Here is a 17,481-nt window from a genome sequence, read left to right on the forward strand (position 1 = left end):
GGCAGATTCCTAACCACTGTGCCACCAGGGAAGTCCCTGGAAATGTAATTTATATTCTAAATTCTTAAGACTGAAATTTTGAAAGCTAAGAATATAGGAAAGTTTTATTAATATTTTCTGAGATTATATGTATTGGATTTGACCTCAAAAATTTGAGTAATTTCTAAAAAATTCAGTGTTCTAGAGGGTTCATATTTGAAATGTATGTCACTTCCACAAGATATTGTGATATCTAGTTCAGAAAGACTATTTTAGGTATATAATATTCGGGTATCCACTGTTTTGAAAAAGGCCAGAAAAAAGCTTAAAGAAGAACTAAGCTGTTCTATACAGAATCCAGAAAAATGGTAGTGGCATAAAGATTATATTTACTAAGTACCTATTATGTACCCAACAGACTAGATGCTAAGGAGTTACAAAGAAAATGAAAAAGACAATATCAAATACAGAACATTACCTTCTATAATCAACAGTCACCCTTAGATCCTCTAATTTAAATAGCTATTCAATCTGAGCTTATCAAAAATTATGGCTAGCATGTGTCTCCAAGGAAATGAATGCGGCCGGAATTTACCTTTTCACCCAAATCACCCAAATCGCTAACAGATGCATCGCGCTCCCATCCACCAGTCGCGGGCAGCAGCTCCCTGAGTCCTCACAACAACCCTGCGAGCTGGTGTGTCAACCACCGCGTTTCATGGACGAGGAAGCGTAAGCAGAGAGGCTGGGGGACTTGTGCAAGGTGACAGGTGGGTGGGTGGCTGAGACACTCATTTTACAGCCACGCCGCCTGCTCTTCAGAGCACAGAGCACTAGGAGGAAAATAAGGGACGACTTTCTCTTCTCTTATCATATAGAGCTTTTCACTACCTTTGGCCCCTTTGCCGAAACTCAAACCCTGGTAGCAATAAATCAGAGTATCTGCTGACTCTTGCACTGCTTGGGGGATGTCAGGGTGGAAAGTGCAGCATCCCAGCAACAAGAGTGACTGTAAAGTAAAGATGAGACGACCGGGCAGCCCGGCAGAGGCAGAAGGAACCAGAACCCGCAGTGGCCAAAGGAGGCTGCTAGTTTCCCTCCACCTTCTAAGGTACTGCGGTTCAGCTCCTCCACACCTGAGGGCTATTTTCTACATTAAGAAAGGAACGCTACATGCAGATAAGAGCTAAAAAAAATTTTCAACAGAAACTGTAGTCCTTTCTTTGGCTGTTAGGATTGAATGCTTGCAGGGTTTTCACCATAAAGCAATGAAAGCCAAGTCCCAACACATAAGAGATGCTTAAAAAGGTGAGATGTGTCTTTGACCTACTCTGACATTATTGGTTTACTCCACAATTATTTACCTCTATGACTTTCTTAAAAAAAATGTATATATATATATGCACACGATCCATATCAATAAGATAAAAACATCATAAGATTTCATTTTAAAAGTGACTACATCCAAGAGTCCTTTTCAAAAGGTTTCCAAAGTCTAGTCCATCCTTTAATTAAAACCATGACCACTTGAGAGGTCACTTCAAAATGTAAAGGATGAAGAATGAATCTGCTAGGCGTGGGGATCCTTCACCCTTTCAGGGTTGCATGTCCTGTCCTGTCCAACTCTCCAACTAGTCTGTGAATTCCCAAAAGCAGGGAGGTTTTTACGTTTATCTGTATCACTATGGGACCATCTGCATAATAAATAATTTATAAACGTATACAGTGACTCGGGGACGTCACGGCTAGAATAACAGAAGGTTACATACATTCAAGAAGTTCAAGTCATAGTGCTACGGATCGAAAGCTTCCCTATGGTTTAACACCAGCCTGAAGACCGAGGTCCTCTATTTTTGAAGATAACATCTGAAAAATGTTAAAAGCGGCTTAGTACAAACCGAATGAGTTACACGGGCTTTCTGAATGGGAGAAGAACTGCACCAGAGTCTGCAGCAGCCAGCTGGGACCAGGCACTCGTCTTTCCTTCTGTTATCAAGCGTGTTAAACGTCCTCCATGGGACAAGCATGTCAGATGCCGGGGATACGAGTATGCAAAAACCATCCCTGCTATACTGTACTGTGCTATGCTATGTCATAGCATCCCTGTTACACTAGCGTAGGACGTCCCCAGTGATGTGCCAGGGCACTCTGGTGTGCCCCGCAAGTGGGTTAGAGACACGCAGATACACTGAGGCTGAGATACTTGTCTCCTCAGACCTTGGGGCAGTCAGGCAGTGCCTGGGACAGCTGAAGCCCTTAAGATGGTCATCTCTGGCTGCAAGCAGCTTTGACCATTTCATTAAGGTGCCATAAGATACTCTCATTTTCAATGACGGCTATGATAGAAAACTGCTTGAGAAACTGGCCCAGAGCAGTGATTTTTTCCACTTCTCTTTTTCCTTCCGTTAAGCTCTTGGAAACCACTGTGGAAAGGAAATCTCAGAACTGTGGTAGCTACTGAGAAGGGTCCTTGGAACCTGTAAGAATCTCAAAACTAGAGTTTGAAAAACACTGACCTACACTGCCATGATGAAGGCCGAGACCAAGTTTTACAGAAGCCCAGCAGAGAGTTTTCTAATTTACACTACGGAGGGTCAGGGAAGCTTTCCTGGAGCAGGTGACCTCTGCATGGGATCTTGTATGACGGGGAGGAATTAGCCAAGCCCGGAAGAGGCACAGACATTCCATGTGGAGGGAAGACCATGTGTCAAGGCACATGGCACACAGAGAACCACGTGTGTCGACACAGCTGGCACACAGACAACGCATATGGACCCACTATGAGGCGGAGCTCCAGAAGCACAGATTGAAGGTCTTTGGGGCCAACCTAACAAGTCATGACTTTTTCCTGAGGATTATGGGGAGATACGGAAGAAGTTTAGACAAGGAATCCCTGACGGTGCCAAGGTGGGAAAATGACTGGTGCATGTCAGGCTGGTGACAGAGAGACGAGTTACTATTATCACACGTTACAGGTGTGTAAAGCAGAGAACGCAAGAATACGCTCTTCTAGGATCGCAGAGGACAAGCCAGGAGTCATCAGGTACAGCAGATGAAAGCCCCCCAAACCAACCTCAAGATCGTTTCACTGGTGCAGCAGTTCTCAAAAGGAATCATGTAGCCGACTTCATGACCGATGTTAACATCCATTTCGTCTGCCACCCGGAGGGCGAGCTGGACCACAGTCTGCTTGTGGACCTGTGTGCACACCACGCCCCCGTGCTGGTAGTGGATGGAAAGGCAATATTCAGCACACCACTGAGGAACCTTTAACGGGGACAAATGAGACAGGATCAGCCCCGCTAGGAAAACACCACCACCACCACCAAAAAACCTCCAAGGGTTCATCTTGTAAATGAGTTGTTCTCTCCCACCAGTGAATCACTGGTGGGCTGCGTTACAGCTTAGCTGGTGAAACTGAAGAATCTGTGTTTATGCACCGAGTTAGTACTAGTAAATAAAGTTAGGAATAAACAGGAGTTAGCAGGGACTGTAAAAGTTAGACTCCCAGATGAAAAAAAAGGAAGATAAAAATAAAAGGCAAAGTAAAAAAAAATTTTTTTAACCTCAGCTGTTCTGAAAAGACTAATGTATTTAAGATTATTATTTTCTTTCTGGTTAAAAGAAAGCACCATCAAAGATATGGCTTCTGGTATCAACTTTTTTTTTTTTTTTTTTTTTTTGCGGTACGCAGGCCTCTCACTGTTGTGGCCTCTCCCATTGAGGAGCACAGGCTCTGGACGCACAGGCTCAGCGGCCATGGCTCATGCGCCCAGCTGCTCCGCGGCATGTGGGATCTTCCTGGACCGGGGCACGAACCCGCGTTCCCTGTATCGGCAGGCAGACTCTCAACCACTGCGCCACCAGGGTAGCCCTGGTATCAACTTTTATGCTTAAAGCAATATAAATATTAAATAGCATTTAGATGAAAAATAGTAGCTCAAAATTAAAACATTTACATTTAAATCTAAATGACCATAACAAAATAACCAGATAAGCCTACTTTACATTTCCCTGGCAATAAAAGCTAAAATACACTGGCATTTATCATCTAAATACAATGAAAAGTAAGCTCAGTGAGATAATTAACCAATCCATCCAGATTTGGAAAGAGCCAATTCCAAGACTGCTCTTGAGTTATTTATTTTTAAAGCCTTTTACTGAAAATGTATTATGGTTCAATTGATTTTAAATAGTTCATTTGCATAAGAATTATTATAGTAGAAAGTACTGAATTCATTTGTATGCTGGAATCTTAGGGCACTGTCAGTAAGTTATGCTTTGTTACATGTATTTTTAAAACAAATCATTCTGAGTGTTTTTTAACAGATCCAAGGTATTTAAAAGTTTCAGCATTTTTAATTATCTTCAGATTTGCTATTTACTAGACCCATCGTGGAATTCTTAGATTTTTAAAAAATTTTTATTTATTTATTTATTTTTGGCTGCATTGGGTCTTCCTTGCTGCACATGGGCTTTCTCTAGTTGTGGCAAGCGGGGTTCTCATTGCAGTGTGCGGGCTTCTCGTTGCGGTGGCTTCTCTTGTTGCGGAGCATGGGCTCTAGGTGCACGGGCTTCAGTAGTTGTGGCACGTGAGCTCAGTAGTTGTGGTACATGGGCTTAGTTGCTCCGCGGCATGTGGGATCTTCCTGCACCAGGCCTCAAACCCGTGTCCCCTGCATTGGCAGGCAGATTCCCAACCACTGTGCCACCAGGAAAGCCCGAATTCTTAGATTTTAATACTATAACTTGAAAAATGAACATGACTTACTAGAAATCAAGTAACTCCAAAATGAACACCTGCTGCAGGCTGCAGATTCCCGATGATTAAAAGTGTAAATGTAGTTCCTCTGTTTCAAGATGAGCGTCAGCCTTGTCAACAGGTTGAAAACTAATCAGCAATTATTTCCTCAATAACTTTGTTGTACGAAAGATGAACATTTAACACACTACACTCAGGAAATCTGGAATCAAGGTATATCACAAGTGACCAAAGTCAGGAGTTCTAGACCTGGTGTGCCATTAGTTTGTTATTTGTAAATCACCATTTCTCTAAGCTTCAGTTTCCTTTCCTGTAAAATGGGTTGAACGGATGAGACCTACCCTTCAAGTCTGAGCTCCTGTGCCATTTTCTCCCCAAGGCTTGCTGCGATACCTCCCCTCCACCCCCCACCAGGAAGGAGACCCCACAGTGTACTTCCTGACAACCATGGCATGGACTATGGACCACACTTCCTGCGGTTGCTGGTCTGTTCCAGTGCAGGTCTGTTCACCCCACTAGACTATGAACTCTGGGAGAACAGAGATCTGTCTTGGTCACCAAATAATCTTAAATAAGTTTATTCAATAAATATTTGTTAAATGAACAAATTAATTTCTTACATTTTCCAGAAATATTTTTAAATTCTATGATTCGATATATTCTACCTTGAATTGCTTCACAATCACACCTAACTGGGAATTCACATAAAAGTTTCTATCTCCCTCATTCCCTAGGAAGTTATTTTTTATCCTTGTCAAATCCTAACTTTTTAACCCAATTCCCTATTCCCTTCATATCTAGGTCCTTAGCTAAGACCTCAAATAACACTTTTGTGAGAAATTATATTAAAACTGTTTGAATCTTTGTCTCCCCGCTGGAGTGGAAGATCCTTAAGGTAGACATGCGTGGTTCATATTTCCCCCAATACTTAATAGAGGACCTGACACACAAGAGGAATAATAAATATCTGGATGGAAGGATGTATGAAGACATTAGAATAATTGAAAAGAAGGGAGAGAAAGGCTTAGACTCAGGACCTAACATGGGAGAGAAGTAATAAAACCAAGGGACATTTATTTCTAAGGAAGAATGAACGGTACTCACTAGCAGACTAATTATGCATAAGAAGAAACAAATATTTTAAGATCTCTGACTTAAAATACTAGGGTAATGGCGTCGTTAACAACCAGAAATTTAAAAGTAAAATAAAATAGAATGAACGAATGAAGCTAAACAGTAGCATAAAGTGCTTCTGGGGGGAGCGAAGTGTTCAAGGGGAGGGAGAGAACCTTCAGGAGAGCCGGGAAAGTGGTCAGGGTTAAGGTCATCTTGATGGGAGGACATCCCGGTGTAGCCAGCCTGAGATCAACTGCAAAACAGGCCAGGAGCCTAAGTGAGGGGCCAAAGCTAGAGACACACACAGAAGTCCTAGAATTTCAGAGCTGAAAGCAATGGCAGGCATGTAGGCCACAGCCTCATTTTACACACAAGGAAAGTCTTAGAAGGGTTACTTGCCCCAGTCATCCTGCCAGTAAACAGCCCAGCCAGAACCTATCCAAATCTTTCAGTTTCTCATCTGGCATAATTTCCACCAGGCCATGGTTGCTTCCGAGCATCTTTATACAAAGGTAGTAATAGAAGCCATCAGGTTCTCAACCGTCAACACTTTTTACTACTCTTTCTAGCCTAATAGTAATGTCAGGGGACAGTACTACGATGACAGCGGGCGCTATTTTACACAGCTAGAATTGCTGCTGAAATGACACCATTCAGTTTCACTAAAACACCTGGATATACTCAGTCTGGTTATTATTCTAAGATCCAGGATAGCTGCTTTCAAACTCTAGAATTCTACATGATTCAGGTGATTATGGGCCACGTTCCCAAGGTTCCGACTTTGTTTTCTGAGTGCATTTCATTTATTTCTATTTACTCACATAAACAAATTCTGCAAGGTTAGACTAATACAGTATGTTTATAATGTTATAAACATCATATAGGCCTGGCAGTGCAATAAATATAAACAATCCAACAGTCCTCACTGTTCTTTTTGCCCTCCTCCACAATAGAGCAAATGATTTCACCTATGAGGCAAAGAAAATAATTCAGAAATGGGACAGCTCTTCTAGACATCAGTTCAAATCACCAGCGAAAGACAGAACACATGCATATTGGGCTTAATGTAGGGATGTCTGCTGACACAGCCAAGCTGAAAGTTGAGCACAAGTCACAACTAATTGCAGAGCACCCACCCCACGCAGCTCTGACTGCGTACGACGTACTGCCCCTTTCAGTAAGTCACACATGGATGACGACAGTAAGTGATGCAAATGCAAACTGAAAGGGTCGTCTCTGAACAAAAAGGAGAGACACATGAAATCATTTCTCCTAATTATAACAACTTCTGTGCTTTAGCATACCTTCCGAATCACCCTAAGCAAGCCAAGGCACGCTGTGAAGTTTGATGCCTTCGCAAAGTATCGGCTGAAAAGAATTATGATTCAGCAAATGCCAGAAATGTGAACATTTCATAATTTCAAGCGGCACTAAGATTCCAGCTTCATAGGGAACTCTTGCATTCTCTGCGCTTATAGCAAATACCGTACCATTCCGCGCCCTGATTCTGATTCTCCTCTGGGAGTGGCTTTTTCTTTGTCCCAACAGTACCTTACCCTTCTCACCAATGCATTATATGCCTTGAGATTTCATGTCTCTTTCTATAGTTTCTCTTTGGAAGGTATGTCCCCCCCTCCTCCCTGGCATCTAGAACATACTTTAGTACTTAGCACAAGGTGTGCAATTTGGTGAACAAAACAGAAAACTGTTCTTTTATAACTGAAAAAAACAAACCTGTTTACAAATTCACCTGGGTCTTTCAGCAATAGATAACACCCACATTTATATATCTGGTCTAGAAAATTTCCCTACTAGGGATCACAACTTCAAATATTTTCATTCTGAACTCATCCGACAACTTTTTCACATTCTCTCAATCTCTCAACTTTTTCACATTCTCTCAATCCAGTTTTCTGGACTGTGTGACGTGCCACACGTGCGAAAGCCTGAGAGGTGAAGCCGGCTCCGGGTCGCACGATCAGCGTGCCCGGCTCCTGGCTCGTATCTCCTCCCTGCAAGCAAATCACCGGGACTCTGGCCCATCTGCCGCTACGAGAGTAGGTAAGAGGGGTCCTCCAAGTAACCAAAACCTAATCTACATCAAGGCTTCGCCAGCCTGACTTCGTAACCGGAGCTCTACAAATTGTACAGATCCCGGAACGCGAAGCCAAGACGCTCCATCCCCACCCCGGGCAACAGGCAGGAGGCTGGGCTGCTGGACTCTGGGAGGCTGGGGCCCAGGATCCTCGGCTGGTCCAGATCAGAACCAGGAGGGCAGCGGAGCAGTCTCATTGCTGCCACCACAGCAGCAGGACAGCCACGTGAGTCACACTGGTGTGGAACCTCCTGCCCCTCCGTCCACGGCTAGAGATTGCGTCCCCTCCTCTAGCGGATATACAAGTAAAGGACGCGAGACAAAAGTCATCTGTGAGACACAACGCTACTACAGTTAAACAAATTCTAGTCCCAAAGGCCTTCAAGCCCTCGTTTTATGTCCCCAGCCTGCCCATGGTGACTGATTCCTCTTCTGGGCCACCCAGAGCACGGGTGTGCCAAGGTCCCAATCACTCACTTTTATTTAAGTACCAGAATCACGAAATCCAAAGCTGAAAGGAACCATAAGGTCCAGCAATTCACCCAAAGGCATGAATCTCCACAGCAACATTCCTGCAAGGCGCACTAAGCTGCCCGATGTAAGCCAGAACGCCAGAACTCATTCCTGAGGAGTGGGTCCCCTTCTGCATTAAATGTCACGTGTCCCTGGATACCATAATTCGTATACCTCTTGAGCGAACACAGAAAATGCGGAGTAAGTTACTCAGCTAACAAGGTGCAGTTGTTCTATACCAGCCAGCTTCTTACTTTAGGCTAAAGCTCAGGTACGCCATGCTTATTCAGCTCACTGACCCAACCATTTCAGGGGAGATTTCAGGACAAGTAAGTAAATAGATGGTTCTAAAAATATTTCATTGTCTTTTAGGCTTTTTCATAAATCTGCCCCCCAAAAAGGTAACAAGAAAAGGTTCTATAAATGTATGAAAAGTTGTCCTCTTTTCCAGAGGGCAGTCGCAAAATAGCCTCCATACCATCTGCACTGAAGAGAGGTGGAATTTTTAGGATCCAGCAAAACACCTGTGGTCCTCTTTGGAAGGCTTGGGTCTAAAGACAGACTTTTCTTTGAAAGGTTTAAAATGCTGAGGAAAAAGAAAATAGTCTTAGAAGCTCTTTAAAAAATAACCAAGTTGTTTCCAGAATTAAGAAAACAACTGATGCTCTCATTATTTAAATTGGTTTAGAATTTGATTTCTCCTACCCTGAAGATACATACTGCCTTCACACTTAACAGAAACAAGCATGATTTATTAAAATGATCAAGAAGTTAGAGCTGACAAGAGAAACCATTGCTAGGTATTAACATAACATATTACATGATAACAATTCTTGCCCTTTAAGATCACAAATTCTAAAAGAAAACTCAAGGAGTATATATTAAAAAAAATTTTTTTTAAACAATAGTGTGGGTTAGCAATTCTGAAACTAAATTTTGAGCATTCTAAGATTGAACAAGTAAAGATATTATGAATAATGAGTGCTAAGTTTCTCATAGTTAGAGAAAGGAGTTACAAATATGGAAGTGGGGAAGGCTAGAATGAATGCTGTACGGCTGAACTGGAATCAGAGGCATCAGTAGGAACCCATGATTTTTAAGAATAGAGAGACAGAAGTACAGATAAAACAGAAATATACATAGAGAAAGAAATACAGAGAAATAGAAACAGAGAAAGACAGAAATCGAAAGAGCTAGAGAGAGAGAAGGAGAAGCAGGAGGGCCTAGAAGCAACGACAAGTCAATGGCCAACGGGCACTTAGCACCCATCTCCTGGTTTTCAAATACAATTCCCCACTAAAAGGAACCACCAGGGCTCCTTGAGAAAAATGGCTGTTTCCAAGACTGGAGCAGGGAACATACTAGATGAGCCTATAACATCTTACTGGGCCAGAAAGCAAAGAAATGCTCAGAGAATGATGTCAAAAGAACACAGAAGGCATCCTGAAGGGGTTCCCATAGGCCACATTGGGGACGATTTGAGCAACAAAATAAACGGGCTTAGTAATGAATTATCACCTACAGAATAAAATAAGAATTCATGAGTCCACACTGACATAAATAAATGAATAAATAAATAAGGAAGAATAAAAAGCTCAGTTTTACAGAAGAATTCCAAATATTAAATGTATTAATAGAAGGAATTTCAGAAACAGAAAAATCACCATTTGGTTACTACCATGTAATAACGTCAAAGGTAAGAATCGTCCAAGGATGCTAAAATTAGTAGCTGGAGGCACAACAAGAAGCAGACTCTACATAGTCTCCAAGTATCTCCCCATATCTCTTAAATGATAAGGAGGGAATTGTAACTTGACGATAGAGATCAAGATAGTCACTACCTTACCAAGTTATCAAATTTAACATCACCAGTCATGGGAAAAATCTTCTGTCTCCTGCTACGATGTCCTGAGGAGGACACATAGCACTTCTGTGCTCTTCCTGCCACAAACGCAAAATTGGAATCTAATCCAAAGGAAACACCAGACAGATTCAAACTGAGGGATGTTGTACGAAATAACCAACTTCAAAATACTCTTCAAAAATATTGTGGTCGTGAAGGACAAGGAAAGACTGAGAAGCCACTTCAGATCAAAGGTGATTAAGGAGAAATGACAAGGAAATGCAATGTAACTTTGGATTGGATTCTGGACTAGAATTTTTTTTTTAATGACAAAGGTCCTTAGTGGGCAAACTGATGAAATTTGAATGTTATAAGTTAGATTTTGGTAATTATGTTGTGGCTAGCCCTGTTTTAGTAGATATTGCTGAAGTATTTGGAGGTAAAGGATATCATATCATCAACTGACTCTTAAAATGTTCAGAATAAAAATCTGTGTGTGTGTATGGAGAGAGAACGATAAAGCACGTGTGGTAAAATGTTAACTTTAGTGGAATCTGGGTGAACTGTATGTGGAAAATCTTTGTACTATTTTTGCAACATTTTGTAAGTCTGAAATTATTGCAAAATAAAAACTTTAATTTTTTTTTTTTTTGGCTGCGTTGGGTCTTTGTTGCTGTGCGCGAGCTTTCTCTAGTTGTGGCTAGCGGCGGCTACTCTTCATTGCGGGACATGGGCTCTAGGCCCGCGGGCTTCAGGAGTTGTGGTACACAGCTTTCAGTAGTTGCGGCACACAGGCTTCAGTAGTTGTGGCTCGCGGGCTCTAGAGCACAGGCTCAGTAGTTGTGGCACACGGGCTTAGTTGCTCTGCGGCATGTGGGATCTTCCCAGACCAGGGCTCGAACCTGTGTCTCCTGCATTGGCAGGCAGATTCTTAACCACTGCGCCACCAGGGAAGCCCCGAAATAATTTTTAACTTGCCACTTGTCCACAGAAACCAGGAAAATTATACTCCTTCAGTTTTCATCCTTAGCTTCTTATGACAAACTAAATCGTTCGTTGTAGCAACAACTCATCACAACAAATAGAAAATCATAATAAACCCTTGATATTGGCAGCTATAAACAAGATTAAAGAAAAAAAAAAACCTGTTGTCCATTTCACCCCTCTTCAAGTTCCGTTTAGAACAAGTAAGCCCCAGAGGTAATAAAAACCTTAAAGCAGCAAAGTATAGTAGAAAGAGTTCTTAGAATTCCAGCTCAGAAAGTTATGTGACATTCGTTAGACAAATTATCAAACCCCTCTGGGCCAGGGTTTCATCATCTGAAAAATGAAGGGGTTCTATCAGATTATCTCTGTGGTCTACTCTATAATTCTCACATCATGAGAACCTACAAATGAATTTCATAATAAAAATACTTACTGCTTGCTTTACAATTTAAGTGTAAAATAGAGATCTCACTCAAATCAAACTTCAAGTTCAAATATGACAACAATAAACTGGCCAGTAAATAGTCATTAGCTGTCTATCCTAATTCTTTCCCCCTTTTTAGATCCTGAAGTGTGTGGCTCTAGGCCTGGATCATATTTGGCCACTCGGTTATTTCTTACAGTCTGGAAAATAAGAACTTCCTTGTGCTTCTGACTTCCTGTAACTTAGCCAACTTCACCAATAAGCATATCCACACATCCTGATTATCAGACTGCTGGACGTGTAAACATGGCAGTTAATCCCCAAACCTGTGGCAGGCATATAACATCTATCACATCTTTTAAAATATAACATGCACACCAAAATAATTTGAACAGGTTTTTCTGCTATTCTAAAGAACATTCAGTGGTACAATAAACACAATTAATGTCCACCTGCGTATTCACTTTTATTCAGCTGGCTTTCATAAAGAGATTTAGGGAAGTAACTTAACTGCTGTGCCTGAATTGCTAATGCTCTGTTTTGTTTTGTTTTTTGGTTTAGATAATATCATTATTAAAACAGAACACTATGCTGTGACACTGTGATTATTTAAGTACAAAAGTACAACACACAAAGTAAATGCTTTTTTGTAGTGGCTACTCACCTGAGAGCTCTTGCCACATTTAGCATCTCCTGAAACGATCACAATTTGACTTTGAAGCAGATTCTCCATAAAGGAGTATTTTTCCTTCCATATTGGAAGATCTTCTCTTTCTTTCAGAAGTTTATAATAACGTGATGAATATGGCAATCCATCAAAAGGGTTAAGTTCCAGATCCTCACAGGCCAAAATCCCCTCCTCATTCCCCTCACTGGAATCGAGGGATTCAGGAAAATAGCGTTTTTCAGAGGAAGAGTTTGGACATTCCAGTTCTTCTTCTTCTTCCATCTCGTCCAAGTGAGCTTAAGCAGCTGGCATTCTCCTACAATAACCCACTGCAAATAGGGTTGAAAGTGCACATATACAAACTCAGATGTCGCAATGTCTAGGACTTCAGTTCAAGGTTTTAGCAAGCTGAATTCCTCAAATCTGCATCTGTTCTTCTTTGCTGCATTAGCTACTATGCTGGCTCACCAGCACTCTTCAGCACGTTAAATGATTGTCAATAAACCACGCTAAACACAAACAAAAAAAAGAGAAGGAAAATCAGGTACATATACATACAAGATGTTCAAAAGAAAATGCATACGCATTCAAAAATAAAAGCATGATTCTTCCTGTTAACTGGTTACTGTCTTTTATTTCTGCTGTCTGTTTAAAAGGCCAGGAATAATATAGGTTAATTCTTAAAGTCTGGTTGGCTGCAGTTTTTTCCTGGCCAGTTTGGAAAACAATTCCACACTGGACCTGGTGCTCTCTGCCTGATCTGCCTCTAACACAGGTCCCTGCATCTTGATTGACAGTGAATAGAAAGCAACAGGGGGACATTGTGAGTGCCAGCCTCAATCACGTGGTCACTAATCCCACTACAAAAGAGATGCCAGACCCTATAAAAGGGAAAATTGTGAGGGCTTGGGGAGTGTTCTCCAACACTGGCTACAGGAGTCTACTATTTATTTATTTATTTAGTATTAAGAACTCCTCTAGTTTAAAGGAGAATATTAAAAAAAAATACTTCACTTTACATTTGCTTGTGCCAGTTTACAAAGTCAAGTGAGCGAGTTGCTTATTGTTTTCCATCTGAGGCTATGGCTAGCTTTTGTTAATGAGGTCTTTGTTTGCTTAATTAAACCAGAAACCTCAAGCATATTTCTCGAGATTCCTGGGTCCTGAGCCCAGTATGTCATATTCAAGAGGCAATAAAATACATTTAATTTAAATGAAGAAGTGAAAAATTGACTAAGAAAAGGTAAAATTTATGCTAGTAACACTCCCTACGTGTCAGGTAAGGGGTCCTTCCTTTTGCAATCACTGGTGATCTTTTAAAACTCTAATCAATATTGCTGGAAATAAGCACCTTTTCACATTAATCAAGGGAAAACTAAAAAGACAGAAAAACTTGAGTATAAAAGAACAAATAATAAAATACATTTCATGATATCTTGTCACTCAGATCACTCTTTTTACAGCACCCCATTTATCGGAACTATTGCTTTTTTTTTTTTAATGGATAACACACCACTTTATTTTTTTAACTTCCTTTTTAAAATTTTTTTCAAATTTATTATTTTTAAAATTTCTTTGGCTGCGCTGAGTCTTAGTTGCGGCATGCAGGATCTTTTTTTTTTTAGTTGCAGTATCTTTTTCTTTTAGTTATGGTGTGTGAACTCTTAGTTGCGGGGTGCGAACTCTTAGTTGTGGCATGTGGGATCTAGTTCCCTGACCAGGGATCCAACCCGGGCCCCCTGCATTGGGAGTGAGAAGTCTTAGCCACTGGACTACCAGGGAAGTCCCGGAATTATTGCTTTAGATTGTCAGAGTTAGTGGGCTCAAACGGCTAGCTCCTAATCATAAGTAATAAAAAAAAACCCCTCCTCCATTGGTCAAGCCAGGCTCCAAGGAAACGGTCAATCACGTAAGAAACATTCGCTGAGTGCCTTTTCAGGGCTTAAATTAATAAACTAGGCACTGGACACCCACTTACTTTAGGGGTAGGACGAAGAGTGGGATAGAATTTGTAAAAAGTCACATACAAATAGGCCAAAAGAGGGAGAAACCAGAGCAGGGAAAGGACGTTTCAGCTCTATGAAGGTACAGTTCTTCAAAATCCATTCTAAAAGCCATTGTTTCAAAATTATAATGGAACTACAATGCTGTGATAACACAAATGCAGCATGGATTAACTCTACAATTCTTCACTGCCCCATGGCTGAGACCACATCCACAGAAAAGCTCCAAAAACACGATAGCCTGAGATCACAGGACAAGCTGACTTCGACAAGGTATCCAAGAATCAGAAAATTCTACTGCTTAAGATAAGCTGACATTTAGTGTTATATTCAATTTTTGTTTTGTTCTGATTAGAATCCCGATGTAGAATCTCATCGTACATGTAAATTAAATTACTGTAATGACCAATGATTGCCTTAGGTACTATTTCTGAATTGTTTTAACTTAAAAACAAACAAAAAAGCAGAGCTATTATTTTTAGCAAATATGTGTCCTTGAAATGTTTCTCTTAATTTTATAGCACTCCTTAAAAGTGTAATAATCTTGTAATTAAAGTAAAATCTTACTTATAAAGTATTTACCACTTTGAATCCCGGGGGAACAGTCACGTTTTCTGAATCGTCATCTTTCTAGAGATCTAAGGCTCACCTAGCCCCTTCATAACACATACAATGTGTACAGATACATCACCCACTTCTCTGTTATGGTAATTAAAAGATGACCACAGATTCTCTGCCACTGCTCCCACGGAGAAGTGGAGTCTATTTCCTTTCCCCTTGAGTCTGAGCTGGCCATGTGACTCAGTATGACTACAAGAATGCAGTGAAGTGATGATCGGCTACTTCCAAGGCATTCACATGCTTGAAACACTCCCCCTTGGAGCCAGCTGTCATTCTGTGAGATGCCCAAGGAACGGGGAGAGGCCACTGGGAAGAAACCAAAGCTTGGCGTCTGTTTTCTGAAAGCACAGACCGCCAACCATGTGCGTGAGCCGTGGAAGATGCTCTAGCCCAGTAAAGCCTCCAGATGACCACAGGCCCAGCCCACAGGGCACCCAGCAGAAGGAGCCAACTCAACCCGAAGAACCATGGGAAGGGTACATGGTCACTGTTATAAGCTACCAAGTTCCAGCAACAGATAACCAGACTTCTGCCCACTAAACAGAGTATACTCCGAATTCAACGCTTTCTTCACAACTCAGTATCACCAATACATTGGTTCCTATAACACAATGATGATTGCAGATTTCCCTGAAGTGACAGGGGTCAAAGGCTAGACTGCAGCCCCAGAGTCCTCCTTTCTCTGGGGATTCAGTACCCACGTCACACTGTGGTCTGCTCATTTACCTGGTGAGGCCATTCTCTGCTTCTCTAACCTGCTCTCCTACTTGGCATTTAGAAACCAGTTAGGCTTGTTTGACAGAAATACTTGTAATGGTTGAGTCCACAAAGGGCTCTACGCTGAATCCAATGAGTCTGAAGGGTAAAGCTAAGAAGTCTGTGACCTCTATTTCCAGTTCTCTCAGGACCTTTTTACTGTGATATAGACTGAGTTCCAGATTTGGAGGGGGGAGTGGCTGAGTTTTGAGCCCACCCGACTCCCACGACAGACCTCTCCTCATTTATCCAGCAACTGGCATCAGTCATGTCAATGATTTTCTCCTAGATGTAATTAAATACATACAAAAGATCCGTGTCTTGGCCTTTGGCAAATTTAATAGTACTAACCTAAATAAAGGAAAACACATAATACGGTAGGCTACATGCCACTGAAAATAAAATTTAATAAAAACTGTTACCAGTATAAACAACATTCTACTACAATAACTTCAAATCTGAAAGATTGGCATTTGCTCCTTTTCAAAGCTATGCTACCTGAGGCTGTAGACTACAACACCTGTCAAAGACTGCCCTTTGAAGTGAATCTATTACAACTCTTCAATGAGTATTTATGAAAACAATACACATCTAGTATAACATGAAACCACCTTCACCAAGAAAAGAATCAGAAGTTGATGTAAGATGAAGCTATGTGTTAGCCATTGATATTCTGGCTCTGGTCCAATAATTCTAGAAATGTTTGCAAGGGACTAAGTGAAACAAGATTGTGAAATTTGTCCTGAATTACTGTTTCGCTGTTCAATGCTTCTCTTCAGTATTTCTCTCCATGTTCAATTTAATATAAATGTGTTCTTCAGACCCACAAAACTCTCAAATGTACCATTTTAGCGATTGCAGAGATCTGGAGATTTCCCAACAGTTAGTCTCTGGACCTCTTCCCTTTTCTCTCTATAATAGGGCCCGCATGGTCTCATCCTGTTTCATGGCTTTAATGCCATCATATGTGGAGGACTCCCATTTATACATCCTGTCAATCCTCTCTCCTAAACGTCAGGTCTCACGTATCCAACTACCTACTTGTCATCTCCAACTTGGATATTTAACAGGCTTTTCAAACTTTATGTATCCAAAACTGAGCTCTGATATTTGCCCCAAAGCCATAAACCTGGTCTTCTCATCTTCTTCCTTTTAATTGCTCAGACCAAAAATTTTGAAGTTACTCTTCATTTTTCTTTGTCTCAAATTCCACCTCTGGTCCTTCAATGGATGTGCAGAATAACAGCCTCCAAAGATGTGCATGTCCTAATCCCTGGGATTTGTGAATATGTACTTTGCTTGACAAAAAGGGCTGCAGATGTGATTAAGTTAAGGACCTCGGGATAGGGAGATTATCCTGGAGGGTCCAAGCTAATCGTAAGGATCTGAAGCTCAGAGAGCCGTTCTCAGCTATAGTCAGAGGGAGATATGACCATGGAGGAAGGGTCAGGGAGATGCAACATGCTGGCTTTGAGGATGGAGGGAGGGGCCGTGAGCCGTGATGTGTGTGACCTCTAGAAGCTGGGATTCTCTCTTGCTGGGTCTAGAAAGCAGCACAGCCCTGCCGACCCCTTGACTTTAACCCAGTGAGATCCTGTGATGGACTTCTAACCGAAGCACTGTTAAGATAATAAATTACCACTAAATTCGTGGCTATTTGTTACAGGAGCAATAGTAAACTAATACATCTGATCATGTCAGCTCTACCTTCAAAA

The 17,481-nt window shown here is 41.4% G+C and overlaps 1 protein-coding gene across 3 annotated transcripts in view; it reads right to left on the reverse strand.

Annotated features, from left to right (window-relative positions):
- The window catches only part of DHX32 (DEAH-box helicase 32 (putative)), a 55,227-nt gene that overhangs the window by 27,656 nt on the left and 10,090 nt on the right, over positions 1 to 17,481 (reverse strand). For 2 of the 3 annotated variants that reach the window (XM_032608351.1, XM_032608350.1), the window contains 2 exons: positions 12,384 to 12,895; positions 3,053 to 3,246 (listed from right to left, as the gene is read on the reverse strand). In XM_032608351.1, the coding sequence (XP_032464242.1) occupies positions 3,053 to 3,246; positions 12,384 to 12,668 (479 nt within the window). In that variant the 5' untranslated portion in view covers positions 12,669 to 12,895. The remainder of the gene's footprint in view (positions 1 to 3,052; positions 3,247 to 12,383; positions 12,896 to 17,481) is intronic. The other variant, XM_032608352.1, reaches the window with a different exon arrangement.

The sequence above is a fragment of the Phocoena sinus genome, chromosome 16 (assembly GCF_008692025.1).
Source record: "Phocoena sinus isolate mPhoSin1 chromosome 16, mPhoSin1.pri, whole genome shotgun sequence".
In the NCBI taxonomy this organism is placed as follows: domain Eukaryota; kingdom Metazoa; phylum Chordata; class Mammalia; order Artiodactyla; family Phocoenidae; genus Phocoena; species Phocoena sinus.